Genomic DNA, 24,831 nt, shown 5'->3' on the forward strand with positions numbered 1-24,831 from the left:
TAGGACTCGTTTTACTGTGGATATAGATACTTTTGTACCTGTTTCCTCTAGCATCTTCACAAGGTCCTTTGCTGTTGTTCTGGGATTGATTTGCACTTTTCGCACCAAAGTACGTTCATCTCTAGGAGACAGAACGCGTCTCCTTCCTGAGCGGTATGACGGCAGCATGGTCCCATGGTGTTTATACTTGCGTACTATTGTTTGTACAAATGAATGTGGTACCTTCAGGCATTTGGAAATTGATGCCAAGGATGAACCAGACTTGTGGAGGTCTACAATTTCCTTCTCAGGTCTTGGCTGATTTCTTTTGATTTTCCCATGATGTCAAGCAAAAAGACACTGAGTTTGAAGGTAGGCCTTGAAATACATCCACAGGTACACCTCTAATTGACTCAAATGATGTCAATTAGCCTATCAGAAGCTTCTAAAGCCATGACACCATTTTCTGGAATTTTCCAAGCTGTTTAAAGGCACAGTCAACTTAGTGTATGTAAACTTCTGGCCCACTGGAATTGTGATACAGTGAATTATAAGTTAAATAATCTGTCTGTAAACAATTGTTGGAAAAATGACTTGTGTCATGCACAAAGTAAATGTCCTAACCGACTTGCCAAAACTATAGTTTGTTAACAAGAAATTTGTGGAGTGGTTGAAAAACGAGTTTTAATGAGTCCAACCTAAGTGTATGTAAACTTCCGACTTCAACTGTAGGGACTAAGGTGACATTTGGGACCCAGCCAGAGAGCGGAAGGTTTTCTAGCTGGAATTATGTAGATTCTACTCACACAGGCTGCAAAGGTTAAGAAGACACAGATACCTTACTGGTAAAGCACGCTAGAGCTAGACTGTGGAATTAAACAGTGCCGTACGGGACTCCAGAATAGCAGACTGCAGGGCACACAACCTACCAAACCTTCTAAACATTTCATATTCAGAAATATACTCAAAATAGAAACCCTACCACAGAATCAAAAATATGACGCCACATGAATTTTAATGTTGCTATTACGCGTTCAATTATACAATACATTCCTTGCCAAATGGGAGTAAGAAAAGTGCTATTCAAAAACAATGGCTGCACTTGCAGTAAATGTCACAGCTGTATGTCATGTTAATGTAGGACTGACTGGTAAATAGATTTAACATTGGCAACAAATGGAGGTGATATATTCTCCTGGGCAGAGAAGAGGCTCATGGGGAAATCTGCATTCTGATTGGTGGGAGGTCTTTGGCTGGCTGGCTCTGAACGGGGTTTAGAAAAATGTTCAGACCCATTAATCCTCACAGGGGGCGAAACAAAACATAACCAGTTATTTGTCTATAAATATGAGAAATGCGTTGAAATGTCGTGTTGCAAGGAAAATGGATGCTGCTCACAAAAGGTTGAAATCATAGATGCCTTGTGTACATTCCTAGAAAGCAGGAAACAGTGCTGAAACGTTTTCTGACAAGTCCCCATCTGATTCTGTAGTTGATGAAGCGTGTGCAAAAGTGGTACTCTAACATTGGCTGTATTTACACATGCAGCCCAATTCTGATATTTGGCAAAACAGCTGATCCGATTGGTCAAAATACCAATTAGTGGAAAAATATCAGAATTGGGATGCCTGTGTAAATATAGCCATTGAGACCGAAAATGTGTGTGTGCGTGTATGTGTGAAGATGGAATGAAAGGACTGTTAGAATGATCATGGGACACTAACAGTTTTTGGACCTCAGGCCATAGTGTGTTTTGAAGGAGGTGGTCCTCTGGAGGTGGCTCTGTGGGGACACACACAAAATAACAAAGAAAGTCAATTTCAAAAGTATTACATAACTATTATATTTAACATATTCTAAATTCACCCTAATGGGAACCATTTTCCAATTGACTAAAATGAAGATTGTATCTATGTGGAGATTGTATCTATGTCGCTGGCATTTATGATTTTCTTGTGTAACAACCCTAATGTTAAGCAGGGAGGGAGAGAGGGAGTGACAAGAGGGAGAGAATTAAAGAAGAGACACACAGGAGACACGAAACAGAATGAAGAACAGAATTGACCGCCTCAAGACAACGTTCTCTCTTGGATTCTTCACAGCGCTCATCGTTAGCATTTAGCTCCAATGCGTAACCCACAACTGACTATTTCTGAAAAGCCATTTTGTAACAACGACGCTTTATCTCCCAATTTTCAACGGCTGTTAGCTTTGAGGGGTGCTGCGAAATGAGAATCAAAATGTACCCCTTCTCTCATTCTCCACCCATGCCAAGACAACTTCACTATCTACTCCTGCAGACACAGTGTGTATCCCAAATGGCACCCTATTCCCTATGGGGCTTGGTCAAAAGTAGTGCACTATGTAAGGAATAGAGTGCAATTTGGGACGCAAAAACTTACGCAACCCTTACTCTCCTTCATTACACATGACATGTAAAGCCTCGTTCCCTCGCTGTTATTTGTCCCAGGCTTCCTGTTTCTCCCAAACTGTTCCTTCCCTTAATCCTCTCTAGTAGTTAATCAGAGACATGGCATTACTCTGTTAAGTGATTATTGTGTTGACAACTCACTATTGTGTTGACAACTCACTATTGTGTTGACAACTCACTATTGTGTAAACTCATTATTCTGTTAACGACTCATTATTCCGTGTCCACCTCATTTCCCTCTCCCCGTAGCCCTGTACATGCAGACACACATAGCCCTGTAGCCTAGTCATTGATATTATAACTTCGCTCTGTGCACACACACACACACACACACACACACACACACACATTAATATCCTAACTCTGTAATCCTATAAGACTTCATTGTAATGATGATCTCAAGATTATAAGGAGATTTTTACAATGAATGACAGCGCATGACACTGTTTGACTAGAGGCAAGGCACCCAAAGCTCCCCATCCCTTGATTCTCTTACATTGTGGATTTATTCCTCCTGTTATTGTTTCTATTATTTTCCTTCTTTTTTTCTCTCTGCATTGTTGGGAAGGGCCCGTAAGTAAGCATTTCACTGTTAGTCTACACCTGTTGTTTACAAATCATGTGACAAATACAATTAGATCTGTCACTCATCTTCCTCTCGCTAACCCTCACTCCACTCTTTACACTGTCGCTCCCAGTCTCGCCCTCTCCCCCAGTCTCGCCCTCTCCCCCAGTCTCGCCCTCTCCCCCAGTCTCGCTCTCCATCTCTTTCCCACTCCCCTCGCCGTCATCCCACCATCCTTCTCTTCCTGCACTGCTTCTCATCCTTATTTAGTAATTACATGTCTCCAGGTGCTCCGATTCATCCCCCTCTTCTAAAATGCAGGCATGGAGAGCAGAGCATAGCAGAACAGAACCTAGCAGAACAGAACCTAGCAGAACGTAGCAGAACAGAACCTAGCAGAACAGAGCATAGCAGAACCTAGCAGAACAGAGCAGAACAGAGCAGAACCTAGCAGAACAGAGCAGAGCAGAACCTAGCAGAACAGAACCTAGCAGAACCTAGCAGAACAGAGCAGAACCTAGCAGAACAGAGCAGAGCAGAACCTAGCAGAACAGAGCAGAACAGAACCTAGCAGAGCAGAACAGAACCTAGCAGAACAGAACCTAGCAGGGCAGAACAGAACCTAGCAGAACAGAACAGAACCTAGCAGAACAGAGCAGAGCAGAACAGAGCAGAACAGAACAGAGCAGAACAGAGCAGAACAGAACCTAGCAGAACAGAACCTAGCAGAGCAGAACCTAGCAGAGCGAAACCTAGCAGAACAGAACAGAACCTAGCAGAACCTAGCAGAGCAGAACAGAACCTAGCAGAGCAGAACCTAGCAGAACAGAACAGAGCAGAACAGAACCTAGCAGAACAGAACCTAGCAGAACCTAGCAGAGCAGAACAGAACCTAGCAGAACAGAACAGAACCTAGCAGAACCTAGCAGAGCAGAACAGAACCTAGCAGAACCTAGCAGAGCAGAACAGAACCTAGCAGAGCAGAACAGAACCTAGCAGAACAGAGCAGAGCAGAACAGAACAGAGCAGAGCAGAACAGAACAGAGCAGAACAGAACCTAGCAGAACAGAACCTAGCAGAACCTAGCAGAGCAGAACAGAACCTAGCAGAACAGAGCAGAACAGAGCAGAGCAGAACAGAACCGAACAGAGCAGAACAGAACCTAGCAGAACAGAACCTAGCAGAACAGAGCAGAACAGAACCTAGCAGAACAGAGCAGAGGCATCTAATAACTAGCCAGTCACAAAGGCTGGATATCATTGTCCCTTAAAGGAATAAAGAGAAATATGGAGAGAGTGAAGGAGAGATGGGCTGCACTGACTGAGGCAGTGTAGAAAGGAAGTTTATCCCATCCCAATAAAACACAGTATTAAGGTTTATGTAGGTCTTATGTATTGTGGGAGCCATGCCTCAGACAAATGCGGCTTTTAAATGGGCCTAATATTCTAATATGGATGGTAAGTTTTCAGTATACAATACCATTAAGGGTGAGAGGGTGGAAGTAGGACTCTTGGTATTGGTCAGAAACACTGTTGAACCCGGTTCCGTCCTCTTCATTGGTCTTGGGAACAAGATCACCTGTCAATCAAAATAAGAAACTATCAAAATCAACCAGATGTAACGAGACATTGACCGTTATGTGCAGAAAGACCACGTTTAGGATGGACTTAGAGCCGTACCTTGAAACACAGCCTTATTGGAGAGACCTAGGGCAGGGGTACTGGCCCCTTCTGGTTGATCTACAGTGTCCTGGGAAAGAGAAACAAACACAGACATACAGGGGAGAGGGGTCAAAGGGGAATTTCAATGTTCTAGGCTCTTTCCCAGTTAATTTCACCTCGAGTCCTCGCATCCTTTTCCCTTGCCTCCTGTTCAAAATGCATTGGAGAAGAAGGTCCGGGGGGAGGGATCTTCTCCAATATGGCTGATGGGGAGGCATGGACATAGGATGCGAGGAATCATGGAAGGACGAATTGAGATTGAGGCCAACAGTAGCCATTGGGGGTGATGTAGGAAGCAACTGGCGTTGATTGACACACTGCTCAACCAATAACAAAACAGAATGTTGGTACTTTGACCAACAGCAAAGCAGGATTTTGGAACTACTACTCACACTGGAGGCCAGCAGTTTCGCCAGAGGTGTGCCAGAGATGTTTGCAAAGTTCTCCACAAAGTTGCGGGGGGCGCGGAACACCCGGAGGACCTTCTCGTCGGCCCCGGAGACGTACTGGAAGCGGCCCACCATGGCCAGACACTGCATGTCATAGCCGTGAATCTGGGGGCGAGAGATCTCGTGCCAGGTAGGCTGTAGTTAAGACACAGGGGACAGAGGGGAAGAGCTACTGAAACATACTGAGATACAGTATTACAGTTAGCGATCTCATTCCAGGTGGGCTGTGGGAAGGGGGAAAGAGATACACTACATAACCAAAAGTATGTGGACACCTGCTCGTCTAACATCTTATTCCAAAATCATGGGCATTAATATGGAGTTGGTCCCCCCCTTTGCTGCTATAACAGCCTCCACTCTTCTGGGAAGGCTTTCCACTAGATGTTGGAACATTGTCTGCGGGAACATGCTTCCATTCAGCCACAAGAGCATAAGTGAGGTCGGGCACTGATGTTGGGCGATTAGTCCTGGCTCGTCGTTGGCGTTCCAATTAATCCCAAAGGTGTTCGATGGGGTTGAGATAAGGGCTCTGTGGAGGCCAGTCAAGTTCTTCCACACTGATCTCGACAAACCATATTTGTATGGACCTCACTTTGTGAACGAGGACATTGTCATGCTGAAACAGGAAAGAGCTTTCTCCAAACTGTTGCCGCAAAGTTGGAAGGACAGAATCGTCTAAAATATGTCATTGTATGCTGTAGCGTTAAGATGTATCCTTCACTAGAACTAAGGGGCCAAGCCATAAGACTCCTGAACATCTAATCAAATGGCTACGCAGACTATTTGCATTGCCCCCCCCCCACCCCTTTTTACACCGTTGCTACTCTCTGTTACTATCTATGAATAGTCACTTTAATAACTCTACCTACATGTACATATTACCTCAATTACCTCGACTAACCGGTGCCCCCGCACATTGACTCTGTACCGGTAGCCCCCTGTATATAGTCTCGCTATTGTTATTTTACTGCTGCTCTTTAATTACTTGTTACTTTAATTTCTTATTCGTATTTGTTTAACTGCATTGTTGGTCAGTAAGCATTTCACTGTAAGGTCTACACCTGTTGTATTAGGCGCATGTGACTAATACAATTTGATTTGAAAACCATGAAAAACACTTTTTGAATGCCTAGCTCAGAATGACCTTTCCAAAAGTTGTTTATATATTATAGAGATCAGTCCATTCGGGAGCCAAGATAATTTATTTATAAATCCCATCATTAGATGTTTGGTAGTTGGGTTTCCCAAGGGACTCCATAGGCCAGCATAGACGACCTAAATTGAAAATATCGAAAAAAGGAGTTGCCTGGTGTAATAATATTTGGAAGATAAAATGCACAACGCAGGAGATGAGAGGACTAGGATTGACGATCAATAGGAGTTGGTTTTCAGTTCAACATCTGTTTAGGATCTGTGGGATGTCAGTCATGAACTCAGAGCTACGTGTGTTACGTGGGCCACGTTTTCATTGGTCTGTACATTGAGTCTGGAGTGGGATACTTGTTATTATTAGCCAAGTTGTCCGGCAAGAACTTCTGATTTGCCAACCCCAGGCTAGGGTGGAGGGTTATAAGTGGCATCCTGTCCTTCGTTCTGTGTGGAAACGCTGAGGACAGGGTGAGACTGAACATCTGACTCCCAGCAAAACATCTTGATTTGTCCTCTCTGAATAAACCTATTTTTCTCTCCCTGATTTGCTTTATAATAATTAGCTGGTTGCTAAGCTGAATCAGGTTAGTTACAACTGGGGATGGAGCAAAAACCTACAGGAGGGTAGCTCTCCAGGAACAGGATTAGAGAGCCCTGGGTTACATGTACCTGTGTTTGGTCCTTCCGCTTCCAGGGTGTTAGTAGCCTGGTGGTCTGGTCCGACCCTACACTGAGGATGAATTCCCCCTCAGGGTCCCAGCTCAGGTCCTGAACCGCGTTGAAGTGACCAGATATCACCACCCCTGGACTCCACTCTCCCTGGGACATAACAAACAGACAGATACAGAGAGTCAGTGACCACAGGTATCTGCCAAAATAAAGGAAACACCAACATAAAGTGTCTTAATAGGGCGTGGGCCACCACGAGCCACCAGAACAGCTTCAATCCGCATTGGCATAGATTCTACTAGTGTCTGGACCTCTATTGGAGGGATGTGACACCATTCTTCCACAAGAAATTCCATAATTTGGTGTTTTGTTGATGGTGGTGGAAAACGCTGTCTCAGGCACTACTCCAGTCTCTCCTATAAGTGTTCAATTGGGTGACAGACACACACCCTTTAAACCCCCGATGCTCCTTTGAGACACCTTTTTCAAAGTCACTGAGATCTCTTCTAGTCATGGTAGACAAAATAATGACACTAAGCATGATGGGATGTTAATTGCTTTATTAATTCAGACAGAAACAGATTGAGTCAGTGACCAGATATCACCACCCCTGGTCTCCCCTCTCCCTGGGACACCACACACAGACATGCCCTTTTCACACTGCTGAGACAGGTAACTGGGAATCAGACCCGATACCTTCTCCACACTATCCTGGCGACCCCAACCACACACACTGTGTTGACTCAGATGTGTTTCTTTCATGTTGAACCAGGCCAGTACAGATCAGCTCAGTTAGACTCAGATCAGTGTGAAACAACAAGGATATAACAGAGTAGTCTGCCACTCAGTCGTTCTGGTTCCCAGGGTAACAGAGTAGTCAGCCACTCAGAGTCAGGTCTGATTCCCAGGGTAACAGAGTAGTGAGCCACTCAGTCAGGTCTGATTCCCAGGGTAACAGAGTAGTGAGCCACTCAGAGTCAGGTCTGATTCCCAGGGTAATTGAGTAGTGAGCCACTCAGAGTCAGGTCTGATTCCCAGGGTAACAGAGTAGTCAGCCACTCAGAGTCAGGTCTGATTCCCAGGGTAACAGAGTAGTGAGCCACTCAGTCAGGTCTGATTCCCAGGGTAACAGAGTAGTGAGCCACTCAGTCAGGTCTGATTCCCAGGGTAACAGAGTAGTCAGCCACTCAGAGTCAGGTCTGCCATAACAGAGTAGTGAGCCACTCAGTCAGGTCTGATTCCCAGGGTAACAGAGTAATCAGCCACTCAGAGTCAGGTCTGATTCCCAGGGTAACAGAGTAGTCAGCCACTCAGAGTCAGGTCTGATTCCCAGTCATACTCTCCAACAGTCTGGGTCTTTAGTCAGTTTAATTACACTTAGCACAGTCTCTCTCTCTCCCTCCCTCATTTGGGACAGACCCACTACTGTGCAGTTTAATCATTAGTCTATCTTCACAATCAGGGGGCTATGTGAAGTGTCGTTGGCACTGCACTGCTGTACAGTCCCAGAATTCTCACCTCTTTGTCGTGGTTCTGGTGCCAGAGATGTAGAATAATGAAATAGAATAGAAGTCTCACCTCTTTGCCGTGGCTCTGGGTCCAGAGATGCAGCGCTCCGTGAAAGGCATGGGCCAGGATCATGGATCCATCTGGACTCATCTGACAACCGTAGAAACCCAGTGTGTTTCCCCCCACCTCCCCTACACGCACCTGGAGAGGAGAGAGAGAGAGGGAAGGAGGGAGGGGAGGGAGGGAGAGGAGAGAGAGAGTGAGCGAGCGGGAGGGAGGGATGTTTAAATACAGCAGTCAGTCGTCGTTATCTAAAGTAAAAGTACAGCTCCAGACAGTCCACCTGAACCCACACACATAACGGTCTGGTCTCAGCTGTGTGATGATCGTTACATTTTTGGGGTCAGAACCTTTGCGTCACAGCAGTCTCACTGCGGGAACAACAGAAAGCAACATTTTATTTTGCACATTTGACCCTGCTGGAGCAGTTTGTTTGGGTCCCATCTCTTGGGTCATTGCCAAAATACACAGCTTTTAAGGAACTTTTTTGAGAGTCAGAGCAGTAGGGCCAGGAGTTTTTCCAAAACACATGACATTAGGACCAGTGGTGTAGTGGAGGTTAAATGACATTAGGACCAGTGGAGGTTAAATGACATTAGGACCAGTGGAGGTTAAATGACATTAGGACCAGTGGAGGTTAAATGACATTAGGACCAGTGGTGTAGTAGAGGTTAAATGACATTAGGACCAGTGGTGTAGTGGAGGTTAAATGACATTAGGACCAGTGGTGTAGTAGAGGTTAAATGACATTAGGACCAGTGGTGTAGTGGAGGTTAAATGACATTAGGACCAGTGGTGTAGTGGAGGTTAAATGACATTAGGACCAGTGGTGTAGTAGAGGTTAAATGACATTAGGACCAGTGGAGGTTAAATGATATTCAGACCAGTGGAGGTTAAATGACATTAGGACCAGTGGTGTAGTAGAGGTTAAATGACATTAGGACCAGTGGAGGTTAAATGACATTAGGACCAGTGGTGTAGTGGAGGTTAAATGACATTAGGACCAGTGGTGTAGTAGAGGTTAAATGACATTAGGACCAGTGGAGGTTAAATGACATTCAGACCAGTGGAGGTTAAATGACATTAGGACCAGTGGTGTAGTAGAGGTTAAATGACATTAGGACCAGTGGTGTAGTAGAGGTTAAATGACATTAGGACCAGTGGTGTAGTAGAGGTTAAATGACATTAGGACCAGTGGTGTAGTAGAGGTTAAATGACATTAGGACCAGCGGAGGTTAAATGATATTCAGACCAGTGATGTAGTGGAGGTTAAACACACGTAAACCTTATTTACGCCCATTTTCTGGGAAAAATGCATTGAAAGTATAGGGAGCGTTACTTTATCCACCTAGACCGATGATCAGCGTTTACAAACGTATTTTTTTCTACCACTACATCACTAATTAAAACTCTGGACCTAGCTCGTTCGAGGCTAGTCAGGCAAACCTCCTGACCGTACTAATAAGAAACGACCAATAGATAATCCTAGGTATTAGAGCTATTGTCCACTGATTTACAGTGCCTTCAAAAAGTATTCATACCCCTTGACTTATTCCACATTTTGTGTTACAGCCTGAATTAAGAACAGTAACTCGGCCACTGAAAAACATTGTCTTCTAGATAAGCAATTGCAGTGCATATTCGGCCTTGTGTTTAGGTTATTGTCCTGCTGAAAAGTGAATTGATCTCCCAGTGTCTGGTGGAAAGCAGACTGAAACAGATTTTCCTCAAGGATTTTGCCTGTGCTTAGCTCTATCCCATTTATTTTTTATCCTGAAAAACTCCCCAGTTCTGAACGATTACAAGCGTACACATAACATGATGCAGCCACCACCATGCTTCAAAATATGGAGAGCGGTACTCAGTAATCTGTTGCATTGGATTTTCCCCAAACATAACCCTTTGTATTCAGGACATGTATCTTCTAATGCAATAATGAAAGCAATCCCAGTGCTCCATATCACATTAAACAAATGGGCGCCAAAAAGCGCATAGCCCGAGAACATATTAAGACTAGACTTGGATTTGTGTAAATTGGATTTGGGTGGGAGAGCCTTTAACCTGGGAATGTATTCGCTCCATACAAGTAGGTTACGTCTCAAATGGCATCCGAATACCTATCAGGTGTCGGCAAAAGGCGACCCCGCCGGTGATTTAGTAAAACAATAGAACAATGAATTGGATTTTTGTTTTTAGTCAAAAAAGACTAACATCACCAGGAATTCAGCTAAACATTTTCCTAAATATTCCCATGAATAAACATATGTGATTGTGTCTCGATGTAATCAAGCTATGAAATTAATGTTATTTTCAAATACATCTCTTTTTTGGGCTTAGTTGTGATCAATTTGCAGGGTACAAATGATTTGAATTATGTTCCGGCCACCCGACCATCCGCTTCGACAAAAATCGGCCTGCGGCAAACAGAATACAATCTGGTCTTTCAACATCACAAGCACCTGCTTCACACTTTAATAATGGTGCAGTACATTTATGTAAATCTATATAGAGAGAAATGATGTACTGGTAGTTCAATGGAAAATGTGCAGTTTATAAACTAGAGACAGAATGCTTTCTTTTCACAGGTGGAGTAAGTCTATCATCAGCACCCATATTCAAAAGAGTGCTGATCTAGGAATAGGCCCCCGCCTGTCAATAAAAGGCTAAACTAATCCTAGATCAGGACTCCTACTCTAGAACGCTTTATGAATACGGACCCCAATTTGGACAATTTCCCAATTAAGTAATTTGCCAATTAACAATAACCAAATGAAGAGGACCTTTCAGGCAGAGAGAATTCTGGAGCAAAAGAGGATTATAATTGAGTGATAACATTTAAGACATAATAAGAAAATGTAATCCAAATGAAGTCATCGCGTGTACGGGTCCAGCTCCTGACAGTAATATCCAGGGGGAAACAATATTAAAAACCTAAATCAAAATAACAAGAAAGCCTACATTAAAAACACTTTCTTGTAGGCTGTGTAACCAGGGCCATTTGCAGAAGGATTAAAGTGCAACACAGAAATAACTTTCACTCAGCAACATCTACCACACTAGTAAACATACGAGTATTAAAAAAGAAGAAATACAAACAGATATTTGCTCAAACTCAATATTTGCTCAGGAGAGTATAACGCATGAAGAAAACACATACAAGAACCTTGCTATATTGTCATTTCCAACTAGGCCTAAATCTTTGTTCATGAAGAGTTCATGAAAGCCTGGGTCCTATACCGATTGAGCTGCTCATCAGGTCACACCACTCAACCTACCGGACCATGCCCTTTTACAGAACCCTGGATATAGTCTCTAAAGTGATGTAGTCGGGCTGTTTTGGAGAATATAGTGAGACAATTAAAAGCTTTAGACGACCCTAGCAGCTAAACCTGGCCCAAAGGAAGGGATCCGTTCCAATCAATAGAGGGCTGATAGAGAGAGAGATAGAGGGGATAGAGAGAGAGAGAGATAGATAGAGGGGAGAGAGATAGAGAGGGATAGAGAGAGAGAGAGAGAGGGGATAGAGAGAGAAAGGAGAGAGGGAGAGAGAGAGAGAGAGAGAGAGAGAGAGAGAGAGAGAGAGAGAGAGAGAGAGAGAGAGAGAGAGAGAGAGAGAGAGAGAGAGAGAGAGAGAGGGGATAAAGCGAGAGAGAGATAGCGGGGATATATATAGAGAGAGAGGATAAAGCGAGAGAGCAATAGAGGGGAGAGAGAGAGAGAGAGAGAGAGAGAGAGAGAGAGAGAGAGGATAAAGCAAGAGAGAGAGGGGATAAAGCGAGCGAGAGTTGTAAACTTGGCAGTAGAAACTCTTAACAGTTTATTTCACCTCTCAGCTTCCCTATCAAATCGAAGAAAACCGAAGAAAATGAACAACAATGACAAATGGTTTGATGAAGAATGCAAAAACCTAAGAAAGAAGTTGAGAAACCTGTCCAACCAAAAACATAGAGACCCAGAAAACCTGAGTCTACGCCTTCACTATGGTGAATCACTAAAACAATACAGAAATACACTACGGAAAAAGAAGGAACAGCACATCAGAAATCAGCTCAATGTAAAAAAACACTAAACAAACACAAAGAATTATCTATCCAAAATGGAAATGTATGGGTAAACCACTTATCCAATATTTTTGGCTCTATAACAAAGAACACACAGCAAATACATACACATGATCAAATACAAACATTATAATCAACTATTAAAGTCTACGAGAACCCATTGGATTCTCCAATAACCTTGAATGAAATACAGGACAAAATAAAAACCCTCCAACCCAAAAAGGCCTGTGGTGTTGATGATATCCTCAATGAAATGATAAAATATACAGACCACACATTCCAATTGGCTATACTAAAACTCTAACATCATCCTTAGCTCTGGCATCTTTCCCAATATTTGGAACCAAGGACTGATTGACCCAATCCACAAAAGGGGAGACAAATTTGACCCCAATAACTACCGCAGGATATGCATCAACAGCAACCTTGGGAAAATCCTCTGCATTATCATTAACAGCAAACTCGTACATTTCCTCAGTGAAAACAATGTACTGAGCAAATGTCAAAATGGCTTTTTACCAAATTAAAGTACGACAGACCACATATTCACCCTGCACACCCTAATTGACAAACAAACCAACCAAAACAAAACAAAGGCAAAGTCATCTCACGCTGAGTGGATTTCAAAAAAGCCTTTGACTAAATTTGGCATGAGGGTCTGCTATACAAATTGATGGAAAGTGGTGTAGGGGGAAAAACATACGGCAAAATAAAATCCATATACACAAAAAGTGTGCGGTTTAAATTGGCAAAAATCACACATTTCTTCCCACAGGGCCGTGGGGTGAGACAGGGATACAGCTTTAGCCCCAACCTCTTCAATATATATACACAGTTGAAGTCGGAAGTTTACATACACTTAAGTTGGAGTCATTGAAACAAATGTTTCAACCACTCCACACATTTCTTGTTAACAAACTATAGTTTTAGCAAGTCGGTTAGGACATCTACTTTGTGCATGACACGTATTTTTTCCAACAATGTTTACAGACAGATTATTTCACTTATAATTCACTGTATCACAATTCCAGTGGGTCAGAAGTTCGCATACACTAAGTTGACTGCGCCTTTAAACAGCTTGGAAAATTCCAGAAAATGATGTCATGGCTTTAGAAGCTTCTGATAGGCTAATTGACACCATTTGAGTCAATTGAAGGCGTACCTGTGGATGTATTTCAAGGCCTACCTTCAAACTCAGTGTCTCTTTGCTTGACATCATGGGAAAATCAAAAGAAAAATCAGCCAAGACCTCAGAAAATAAAATGTAGACTTCCACAAGTCTGGTTAATCCTTGGGAGCAATTTCCAAATGCGTGAAGGTACCATGTTCATCTGCACAAACAATAGTACGCAAGTATAAACACCATGGGACCATGCTGCCGTCATACCGTTTAGGAAGGAGACACATTCTGTCTCCTAGAGATGAACGTACTTTGGTGCGAAAAGTGCAAATCAATCCCAGAACAGCAAAGGACCATGTGAAGATGCTGGAGGAAACAGGCACAAAAGTATCTTTATCCACAGTAAAACGAGTCCTATATCAACATTACCTGAAAGTCCGCTCAGCAAGGAAGAAGCCACTGCTCCAAAACCGCCATAAAAAAGCTGGACTTTTTGCAACTGCACATGGGGACAAAGATCGTACTTTTTGGAGAAATGTCCTCTGGTCTGATGAAACAAAAATAGAACTGTTTGGCCATAATGACCATCGTTACGTTTGGAGGAAAAAGGGGATGCTTGCAAGCCGAAGAACACCATCCCAACCGTGAAGCACTGGGGTGGCAGCATCATGTTGTGGGGGTGCTTTGCTGCAGGAGGGACTGGTGCACTTCACAAAATAGATGGCGTCATGAGGGAGGAAAATTATGTGGATATATTGAAGCAACATCTCAAGACATCAGTCAGGAAGTTAAAACTTGGTTGCAAATGGGTCTTCCAAATAGACAATGACCCCAGGAATACTTCCAAAGTTGTGGCAAAATGGCTTAAGGACAACAAAGTCAAGGTATTGGAGTGGCCATCACAAAGCCCTGACCTCAATCCTATAGAAAACTTGTGGGCAGAACTGAAAAAGCGTGTGCTAGCAAGGAGGCCTACAAACCTGACTCAGTTACACCAGCTCTGTCAGGAGGAATGGGCCAAAATTCACCCAACTTATTGCGGGAAGCTTGTGGAAGGCTACCCGAAATGTTTGACCCAAGTTAAACAATTCAAAGGCAATGCTAGAAAATACTAATTGAGTGTATGTAAACTTCTGACCCACTGGGAATGTGATGAAATAGATAAAAGCTGAAATAAATGATTCTCTAATATTATTCTGACAATTCACATTCTTAAAATAAAAGTGGTGATCCTAACTGACCTAAGACAGGACATTTTTACTATGATTAAATGTCAGGAATTGTGAAAAACTGAGTTTAAATGTATTTGGCTAAGGTGTATGTAAACTTCCGACTTCAAATGTATGTCAACGAATTGCTGAGGGCACTAGAACAGTCCGCAGCACCCGGCCTCACCTTACTAGAATCTGAAGTCAAAAGTGTACTGATGATCTGGTGCTTCTGTCACCAACAAAGGAGGGCCTACAGCAGCACCTAGATCTTCTGCACAGATTCAGCCAGACCTGGGTCCTGACAGTAAATGTCAGTAAGAAAGAAGAAAAAAAAGGTCCAGTTGCCAGGACCACAAATACAAATTCCATCTAGACACCGTCGCCCTAGAGCACACAACAAATTATACATACCTCGGCCTAAACATCAGCGCCACAGGTAACAAAACTGTGAACGATCTGAGAGACAAGGCAAGAAGGGCCTTCTATGCCATCAAAAGGAACATAACATTTGACATACCAATTAGGATCTTGATAAAAATAGTTGAATCAGTTATAGAACCAATTGCCCTTTATGGTTGTGAGGTCTGGGGTCCACTCACCAACCAAGAATTCACAAAATGGGACAAACACCAAATTGAGTTTCTGCATGGAGAATTCTGCAAAATATCCTCCTTGTACAACGTAAAACAACAAATAATACATGCAGAGCAGAATTAGGCCGATACCCGCGAATTATCAAAAAAAAGAGCCGTCCATAACAAAGCCATCACCTACAGAGAGATGAACCTGGAGAAGAGTCCCCTTAGCAAGCTGGTCCTGGGGCTCTGTTCACAAACACAAACACACCCCACGGACAGCAACACAATTAGACCCAACCAAATCATGAGAAAAGTTCATTATAGAATGCAATTTGGCCCTAAACAGAGAGTACACAGTGGCAGAATACCTGACCACTGTGGCAGAATTTTCAATGATGTTTGTTCTTCACTGGTTGCCCTTTTCTTGTGGCAACAGGTCACAAATATTGCTGCTGTGATGGCACACTGGGATTTCCTGACCACTATGACTGACCCAGACTCAGTGAGCATAGCCTTGCTATTGAGAAAGGCCACCGTAGGCAGACCTTGCTCTCAAGAGAAGACAGGCTGGCCACAAAATGAGGTGGAAACTGAGCTGCACTTCCTAACCTCCTGCTAAATGTATGACCATATTAGAGAGACATATTTCCCTCAGATTACACAGATAAACAAAGAATTCGAAAACAAACCCGATTTTGATAAACTCCCATATCTATCTGTGCCATCACAGCAGCAAGATTTATGACCTGTTGCCACAAGAAAAGGGCAACCAGTGAAGAACAAATACCATTGTAAATACAACCTATATTTATGTTTATTTATTTTCCCTTTTGTACTTTAACTATTTGCACATCATTACAACACTGTATATATACACACACACAATGACATTTTTCATGTCTTTATTCTTTTGGAACTTTTGTGAGTGTAATGTTTACTGTTCGTTTTTATTGTTTATTTCACTTTTGTATATTATCTACTTCAATTGCTTTGGCAATGTTAAAATATGTTTTCATGCCAATAAAGCCCCTTGAATTGAGTGAGTGAGAAGGGGCTAAAGAGAGAAGGAAGGGATAGAGAGAGAGAGTAGTAGTAGTGGTATTAGTAGCAGAAGCAGTAGTAGTAGCAGCAGTAGTAGTAGTGGTAGAAGCAGTAGTGGTAGTGGTAGTAGTGGTAGTGGTAGAAGCAGTAGTGGTAGAAGCAGTAGTGGTAGAAGCAGTAGTGGTAGAAGTAGTAGTGGTAGAAGCAGTAGTAGTAGTGGTAGAAGCAGTAGTAGTAGCAGCAGCAGCAGCAGTAGCAGTAGTAGTAGTAGAAGCAGTAGTAGTAGAAGCAGTAGTAGTAGTAGTAGCAGTAGTAGTAGTAGTAGAAGCAGTAGTAGTAGTGGTAGAAGCAGTAGTAGTAGTAGTGGTAGAAGCAGTAGAGGTAGAAGCAGTAGTAGTAGTGGTAGAAGCAGTAGTAGTAGAAGCAGTAGTAGTAGTGGCAGAAGCAGTAGTGGCAGAAGCAGTAGTAGCAGAAGCAGTAGTAGTAGTGGCAGAAGGTAGAAGCAGTAGTAGTAGTGGTAGAAGCAGTAGTAGTAGTAGCAGCAGTAGTAGTAGTAGTAGTAGCGGTAGTAGTAGTAGTGGTAGAAGCAGTAGTAGTAGAAGCAGTAGTAGTAGTGGCAGAAGCAGTAGTAGTAGTGGCAGAAGCAGTAGTAGCAGGAGCAGTAGTAGTAGTGGCAGAAGCAGTAGTAGCAGAAGTAGTAGTAGTAGCAGCAGAAGCAGTAGTAGTAGTAGCAGTAGTAGGTATACTCTTAGTCCTCCTCAAGTTGGATTTTGGGTTGAAATTTGAATAACAGTCACCAAACATTAGGCCTACAAATTCCCTCTCCTTGTAGCGTAATGATACATGTAACCTGGGGGCCATAGCAGCAGCTTGGCAGGGAGGTTTTTAGTGCCAACTTCATTATTCTCTCTCCTAGAGGCCCAGCCATCAATGACCTTCAAAGACACATTTCTGTTGATCCTAAGGCTGCGATAAGGCGGAACTAACGACTGCTATAAATCTGTCCGCTTTCACTTGAGTGGCACCAATCTCCCCCAGCCATTCAGGGGATAGACGACCAGAAGAGACCCATCTCCCCCAGCCATTCAGGGGATAGACGACCAGGAGGGACCCATCTCCCCCAGCCATTCAGGGGATAGACGACCAGGAGGGACCCATCTCCCCCAGCCATTCAGGGGATAGACGACCAGGAGGGACCCATCTCCCCCAGCCATTCAGGGGATAGACGACCAGGAGAGATCCATCTCCCCCAGCCATTCAGGGGATAGACGACCAGGAGAGATCCATCTCCCCCAGCCATTCAGGGGATAGACGACCAGGAGGGACCCATCTCCCCCTGCCATTCAGGGGATAGACGACCAGGAGAGACCCATCTCCACCAGCCATTCAGGGGATAGACGACCAGGAGAGATCCATCTCCCCCAGCCATTCAGGGGATAGACGACGAGGAGATACGAGGGGGGACAGAGCGATGCAACATTAACCCGATTGATTTTTATTCCACACACAACAGCCCCGCCGTAAATCATGCAAAATTCACAGAAGCACACAACAAAAACGACATCAGTCTTGTTTAACAGGGAAAACAATATGGATGCGAGGCGCAACGCGGGCTCTTATCGCGGGTAGAGGGGGAGGAATAGAACAAGAACTACAGAAAAGAGGGGGAGGCATATTTCATTCTTCAAGAGAAAGGAGGGAGAGGGACTGAATGATGTCTGGAAACGAACGAGAAGGCCATACGGTACAGTAAAGAGATGCTTTGACCATCTACAGGTTTATACAAAACAGCCTTCCTCTATTGGTTTCTTCCATCTAAGGAGTTTTCCCTGGCCTTTGCTACTGTCTCTGCTTGCTCTTTGGGGTCTAGGCCGGTTCCTGTAAAGCACTTTGTGACAACTAGATAAACAAATTTATTTACCTACACGTACAAATTACCTCGACTAACCTGTACCTCCTCACATTGACTCGGTACTGGCACCCCCTGTATATAGCCTCGTTATTGTTATGTAATTGTGTTAGTTTTTAACTTTTTAATTGTATTTCTTACTTTAGTTTATTTGGTAAATATTTTCTTAACTCTATTTCTTGAACTGCATTGCTGGTTAAGGGCTTGTACGTAAGCATTTCACAGTAAGGTCGACACCTGTTGTATTTGGCGCATGTGACAAACAATTTGATTTGATTGGTTGACAGATACTCAAAGACAAGAGGTTTTGGTCTCAGCATTGACTCCCCGTCAAAATAAAGGTTAAGTAAAATAAAAAGAACACACGTACAGACACACGAACACAGACAAACATACACAGACAAACATACAAACACAGACAAACATACGAACACAGACAAACATACGAACACAGACAGAGGTCGACCGATTCATCGGAATGGCCGATTAATTAGGGCCGATTTCAAGCTTTCATAACAAACACACATATATATATATATATATATTTTAAGACCTTTATTTAACTAGGCAAGTCAGTTAAGAACACATGCTTATTTTCAATGACGGCCTAGGAACAGTGGGTTAACTGCCTTGTTCAGGGGCAGAATGACAGATTTTTACCTTGTCAGCTCGGGGATTCAATCTTGCAACCTTACGGTTAACTAGTCCAACGCTCTAACCACCTGCTTTACATTGCACTCCACAAGGAGCCTGCCTGTTACGAGAATGCAGTAAGAAGCCAAGGAAAGTTGCTAGCTAGCATTAAACTTATCTTATAAAAAACAATCAATCAATCATAATCACTAGTTAACTACACATGGTTGATGATATTACTAGTTTATCTAGCCTGTCCTGCGTTGCATATAATCGCTTAGGTACACGTTGCTCCAACCATAAACATCAACGCCTTTCTTAAAATCAATACACAAGTATATATTTTTAAACCTGCATATTTAGTTAATATTGCCTGCTAACATGAATTTATTTTAACTAGTGAAAATGTGTCACTTCTCTTGCAACAGAGTCCAGGTATATGCAGCAGTTTGGGCCGCCTGGCTCGTTGCAAACTGTGAAGACTATTTCTTCCTAACAAAGACACCAGACTTCGCCAAACTGGGATGATTTAACAAAAGCGCATTTGCGAAAAAAGCACAATCGTTGCACGACTGTACCTAACCATAAACATCAATGCCTTTCTTAAAATCAATACACAGAAGTATATATTTTTAAACCTGCATATTTAGCTAAAAGAAATCCAGGTTAGCAGGCAATATTAACCAAGTGAAATTGTGTCATTTTGCGTTCATTGCACGCAGTCAGGGTATATGCAACAGTTTGGGCCGCCTGGCTCGTTGCGAACTAATTTGCCAGAACTTTACGTAATTATGACATAACATTGAAGGTTGTGCAATGTAACAGGAATATTTAGACTTAGGGATGCCACCCGTTAGATAAAATACGGAACGGTTCTGTATTTCACTGACAGGAAAAACGTTCTGTTTTCGAGATGACAGTTTCCGGATTCGAACATATTAATGACCTAAGGCTCGTATTTCTGTGTGTTTATTATGTTATAATTAAGTCTATGATTTGATAGAGCAGTCTGACTGAGCGATGGTAGGCAGCAGCAGGCTCATAAGCGTTCATTCAAACAGCACTTTTGTGCGTTTTGCCAGCAGCTCTTCGCTGGGCTTCAAGCATTGCGCTGTTTATGACTTCAAGCCAATCAACTCCCAAGATTAGGCTGGTGTAACCGATGTGAAATGGCTAGCTAGTTAGCCGGGTGCGCGCTAATAGCGTTTCAAACATCACTCGCTCTGAGACTTGGAGCAGTTGTTCCCCTTGCTCTGCATCGGTAACGCTGCGTCGAGGGTGGCTGTTGTCGATGTGTTCCTGGTTTGAGCCCAGGTAGGAGCGAGGAGAGGGACGGAAGCTATACTGTTACACTGGCAATACTAAAGTGCCTATAAGAACATCCAATAGTCAAAGGTATATGAAATACAAATCGTATAGAGAGAAATAGTCCTATAATTCCTATTATAACTACAACCTAAAACTTCTTACCTGGCATACAGACACAGGCATACAGACACAGCCACACAAACACAGCCACACGAACACAGCCACATCTGAGGGAGGGAGGGATGCTCTGGTCTATTGGTCTCCCCAGTCCCTAATTACCAGTATGACTCGTTAGTACTTGGTGATTTACACCACCCCACTGCTCGCCCAGCCCTCCGCAAAATTTCACCAATTACTCTAATCATCATGGAGGGGTGAGGTGTTAATTAAGACGTAGCCAAGGTTGGTCATGTACTGCCTGGCAAGCTCAGTGGACCTTTAAGTTCTGGGGTGTGTTCAGTAGGGAACGCCATAGCAAAACGTTTCATAACGGAAAATGAAAACAAGCGTTTCTTATTAGACAAGTTCTGGTTGTTCCTCCCCCATTTCACTTTCCTTTTAAAACCTTTTCTCCTCACTGAACATGAACCTGATCTATACTAAATAAAAAATATATAAACGCAACATGCAACAATTTCAACGATTTTACTGAGTTTCGTTATATGAACTGTAATCAGTCAATTGAAATAAATTCATTTGGCCCTAATCTATGGATTTCACATGACTGGGCAGGAGTGCAGCCATGGATGGGCCTAGGAGGGCATAGGATCACCCACTTGGGAGCCAGGCCCACCCACTCAGAATGGATTTTTCCCCACAAAAGGGCTTTATTACAGACAGAAATACTCCTCAGTTTCATCAGCTGTCTGGGTAGCTGGTCTCAGACGATTGTGCAGGTGAAGAAGTTGGATGTGGAGGTCCTGGGCTGGCGTGGTTACACATGGTCTGCGGCTATGGACATACTGCCAAATTATCTAAAATGGCTTATGGACGAGAAACGAACATTAAATTCTCAGGCAACAGTTCTGGAGGACATTCCTGCAGTCAGTATACCAATTGCACGCTGCCTCAAAACATCTGTGGCATTGTGCTGTGTGACAAAACTGCACATTTTAGAGAGGCCTTTTATTGTCCCCATCACAAGGTGCACCTGTGTAATGATCATGCTGTTTAATCAGCTTCTTGATATGCCACACCGGTCAGGTGAATGGATTATCTTGGCAAAGGAGAAATGCTCACTAACAGGGATGTAAACAAATTTGTACACAAAATTTGAGAAAAATAAGCTCTCTGTGCGCATGGAAAAATCCTGGGATCTTTATTTTCAGCTCATGAAACATGGGACCAACATTTTACATGTTTCGTTTATATTTTGGTTCAGTATAGAAAGGGATATGTATCCTTCTGGTGCAGACAGGACATGAGAAAGGCCTTAGCAATGTCATCTATCCCAATTGTGAATGTGTCATTGATAACAGTGACAAAACTTTTCCCGCTGTCTGTGTGCTTCCATTAAGCTGGACTTTGTCCAGCACTTTTTAAAGTGTGGGGTTTTTGAGATTGTAATATCCTTTGAGAAAAGAGTATTATTAATGTGAATTACACCTATTGAGCTTTCCACTGGATGTGAGCACAGTGGGGAGGAAGAAATCTGCAATTAGATGTAAATCATTGAGGTGTACAATAACAGACATTGGCTTCCTTTGTAAGGTTTCTCCCCGTTTGAAAAATGAGGGGGGGAAAAAAATAAACTGTTGACATATCTTATGCACTTTCACACTGAACAAAGACAGGAGCTATTCCAGGTGTGTTTTCATTCTGCCTTGTTGTGTCCAAAGCCCTGGCCAGAGGAGCAATGTTATCTTTTCCAGAGACCTGCTGCTGCTTTTCCTTCGATTGACGACCTTGTTCTAATCAACGTCGGGTGTAGGAGCCTGGAACACTTTTTAACTTTGTTGCAGATCCTTATCAGTCTCCTGGTGTCAAGATAAGCAGTATTATCAGTCTCCTGGTGAGAGCGGAGGAACTGAATTTCTGCCACCGTACGCGCAAACGCCAAGATCAAACAAACTCCATGTCATTGATCACCTGTAGACTGTTATCCTTCCATCATCATTCCACTTTTCATCATCATCTTCTGCTCTGAGAATGCCACTCAAAGCCCTGTTCAGGTTGGATTGGGGTGAGGGCCTGGCCCTATATTCAAAGTGTCTAGACTGAGTGCTGATCTAGGATCAGCTTTGCATTTTTGATTACAATGAATAAGTTTACAAGGACAAGGTGGACCTGATCGTAGATCAGCACTCCTACCATGAGATGCTTTATGAATATGGGCCAAGGCCTGCTTTTAGGCTGATAGCCAGTGAGGGGGGTCATCACTATCTAGCCATGCTACACAACAGGGCTCTACGCTGACTTAAAAAATACTTTTTTTTTTTTTTTTTACAAGGAGCATGTGCGCGCCTAAGTTGAAAAATGTAGGCACACACACAAAATAATTTGGGAACACAATACAAAATAGTAGAGGTAATAAAGCTAGAATCCTTCATGATTCTAGGTGTTCTGGTGCTCCCCAATAGAAACAGCATGTCGCACAGCTAATTATCTAGGCACATACGCAAGTCAAATGTTTGTACAGTAGAGCTCTGCAAAGTTCTCTCTGACATTGGGATTTAAACATGATTCTGGTGATAAAGCCGACTATGGCCTTTGTAGTAGCACACTCATCTATTGATTTCAGGAGATGTTAAGAGTGGAGGAGGAGAAGAAAGGTTATATAAGGTCCCTCCCAGAATTCAACACTCCTGAAACTCAGGGGCAGATGGGGAGAAACTTACATCTTCCACACTTCTGTTAAATTTAGCCCAGCACTGAGAGAAACAGCAGATGTTCTGAGAGAGAGAGACACAAAAACCGAGAGACCGACATACAGAGAGAGACAGAGAGAGACACAGAGACAGAGAGAGAGAAGAGTGTGTGTGTGGGGGGGTGACCTTTACCAGAGGTCTGTGTCCTGAACGCCACCCTATTCCCTCTTTAGTGCACTACTTAAGACCAGAGACCAAAGTAGTGCCCTATAGGGAACAGGATGCTGTTTGGGACACAACCAGAAGTAGACACTGACCTGCTCCACCCACACCCCTGAGCCTTCCTCCTGAGCCCACAGGATCATGGTCTTGTCCATGGAAGCAGAGAGCAGGCTCAGAGACTGGTGCTGGTCGCCACCTGTAGGGGAGACAAAGAGCTTCACAATGAAGGAACACAGTAGTGAAATTGCCCCTAGATGCTGATCTGTAGGATCAGGCTGATCTGTAGAAGAAACGCATGTTGGATGGATAAAAACATCATGAAAGTACCGCAGCGGACAGACAGTGAGTGATGTGAACTATTAAGAGTTTAGGGTTCGCCCTTTCTGATTTCATGGGTGTGTGGAACAAATCTCTCCCTCCATCCCCATGAAATCATTTAGTATGACACCTCGGCATCACAGTGAAATAAGTCAAGTGTTATCTGGGGAACAAATGGCGTATAGGTTGACAGTAGAGTACCTTTGATGACAGGGGGCTGCCAGTGGACTCCATAGACCTTGTTCTCGTGGCCGGCAAGAACTGACTCTAGCGTCACTGCAAACGCTGAGGAGGCATCTGGGGCAAAAAGACAACATGCATGAATCTAAAGTCAAACGGTATGATTGTACAATCACAAGCTCCATCCATATTTGTGTTAAAAGGCATGTTTTAGAATTGTACGGTTGTTGCCAGGGATTGAACAATCCAAATGTCCCCTGATTAAAATAATAATACGACATTTAAAATACATTTAAATAAAAAAGCATCAATCCAATGAACATCGACATTAATGATCACGTGATTCTTGATTCTTCTTGCTAGACAGACATTGAAACAGACTGTGAAAGTGACTCAAACCTGACGTTTTGATTTAGTCATTCATTTTTAATAATTCTAATGAACACATTTTTCTAATGAAACCTGATACTGTCTGCTCACCATTCTGTGTCAGTGTAAAGACATCTTCAGTCATCCTAATGGTGCGTTCGTCCTGCACGTTTCTCTTCGTCCTAGACTTGGCAACCAGCCTCCAAACCCGGATCAGACAGTCCTGAGCACAGCTGGCCAGTAACAGATCGCCGTCTGCCAGCATAGAGGTAGACATTAGTTGATTTGAACCTTCATTTATTAACCTTTAACCTTTACTAACTTTTATTAATTTAATCTTTACTTATTCCGGGTGCAGCAGGTAGCCTAGTGGTTAGAGTGTTGGTCTAGTAACCGAAAGGTTGCAAGATTGAATCCCCGAGCTGACAAGGTAAAAATCTGTTGTTCTGCCCCTGAGTTAAATAAAGGCTAAATATATATATTTTTTTGAAATCAGGATGTCCTGTTGAAGTCAGAAGACATCTTTGACAAGTGAGACCCGA

The 24,831-nt window shown here is 43.2% G+C and overlaps 1 protein-coding gene across 7 annotated transcripts in view; it reads right to left on the reverse strand.

The window, feature by feature from the left end:
- The window catches only part of elp2 (elongator acetyltransferase complex subunit 2), a 54,323-nt gene that overhangs the window by 12,852 nt on the left and 16,640 nt on the right, over positions 1 to 24,831 (reverse strand). For all 7 annotated transcript variants that reach the window (XM_045709591.1, XM_045709595.1, XM_045709593.1 and 4 more), the window contains 9 exons: positions 24,401 to 24,544; positions 23,942 to 24,037; positions 23,518 to 23,618; positions 8,542 to 8,673; positions 6,964 to 7,113; positions 5,089 to 5,280; positions 4,655 to 4,724; positions 4,455 to 4,553; positions 1,704 to 1,761 (listed from right to left, as the gene is read on the reverse strand). In XM_045709591.1, the coding sequence (XP_045565547.1) occupies positions 1,704 to 1,761; positions 4,455 to 4,553; positions 4,655 to 4,724; positions 5,089 to 5,280; positions 6,964 to 7,113; positions 8,542 to 8,673; positions 23,518 to 23,618; positions 23,942 to 24,037; positions 24,401 to 24,544 (1,042 nt within the window). The remainder of the gene's footprint in view (positions 1 to 1,703; positions 1,762 to 4,454; positions 4,554 to 4,654; positions 4,725 to 5,088; positions 5,281 to 6,963; positions 7,114 to 8,541; positions 8,674 to 23,517; positions 23,619 to 23,941; positions 24,038 to 24,400; positions 24,545 to 24,831) is intronic.

This window comes from Salmo salar, chromosome ssa27 (genome assembly GCF_905237065.1).
Source record: "Salmo salar chromosome ssa27, Ssal_v3.1, whole genome shotgun sequence".
Lineage (NCBI taxonomy): Eukaryota > Metazoa > Chordata > Actinopteri > Salmoniformes > Salmonidae > Salmo > Salmo salar.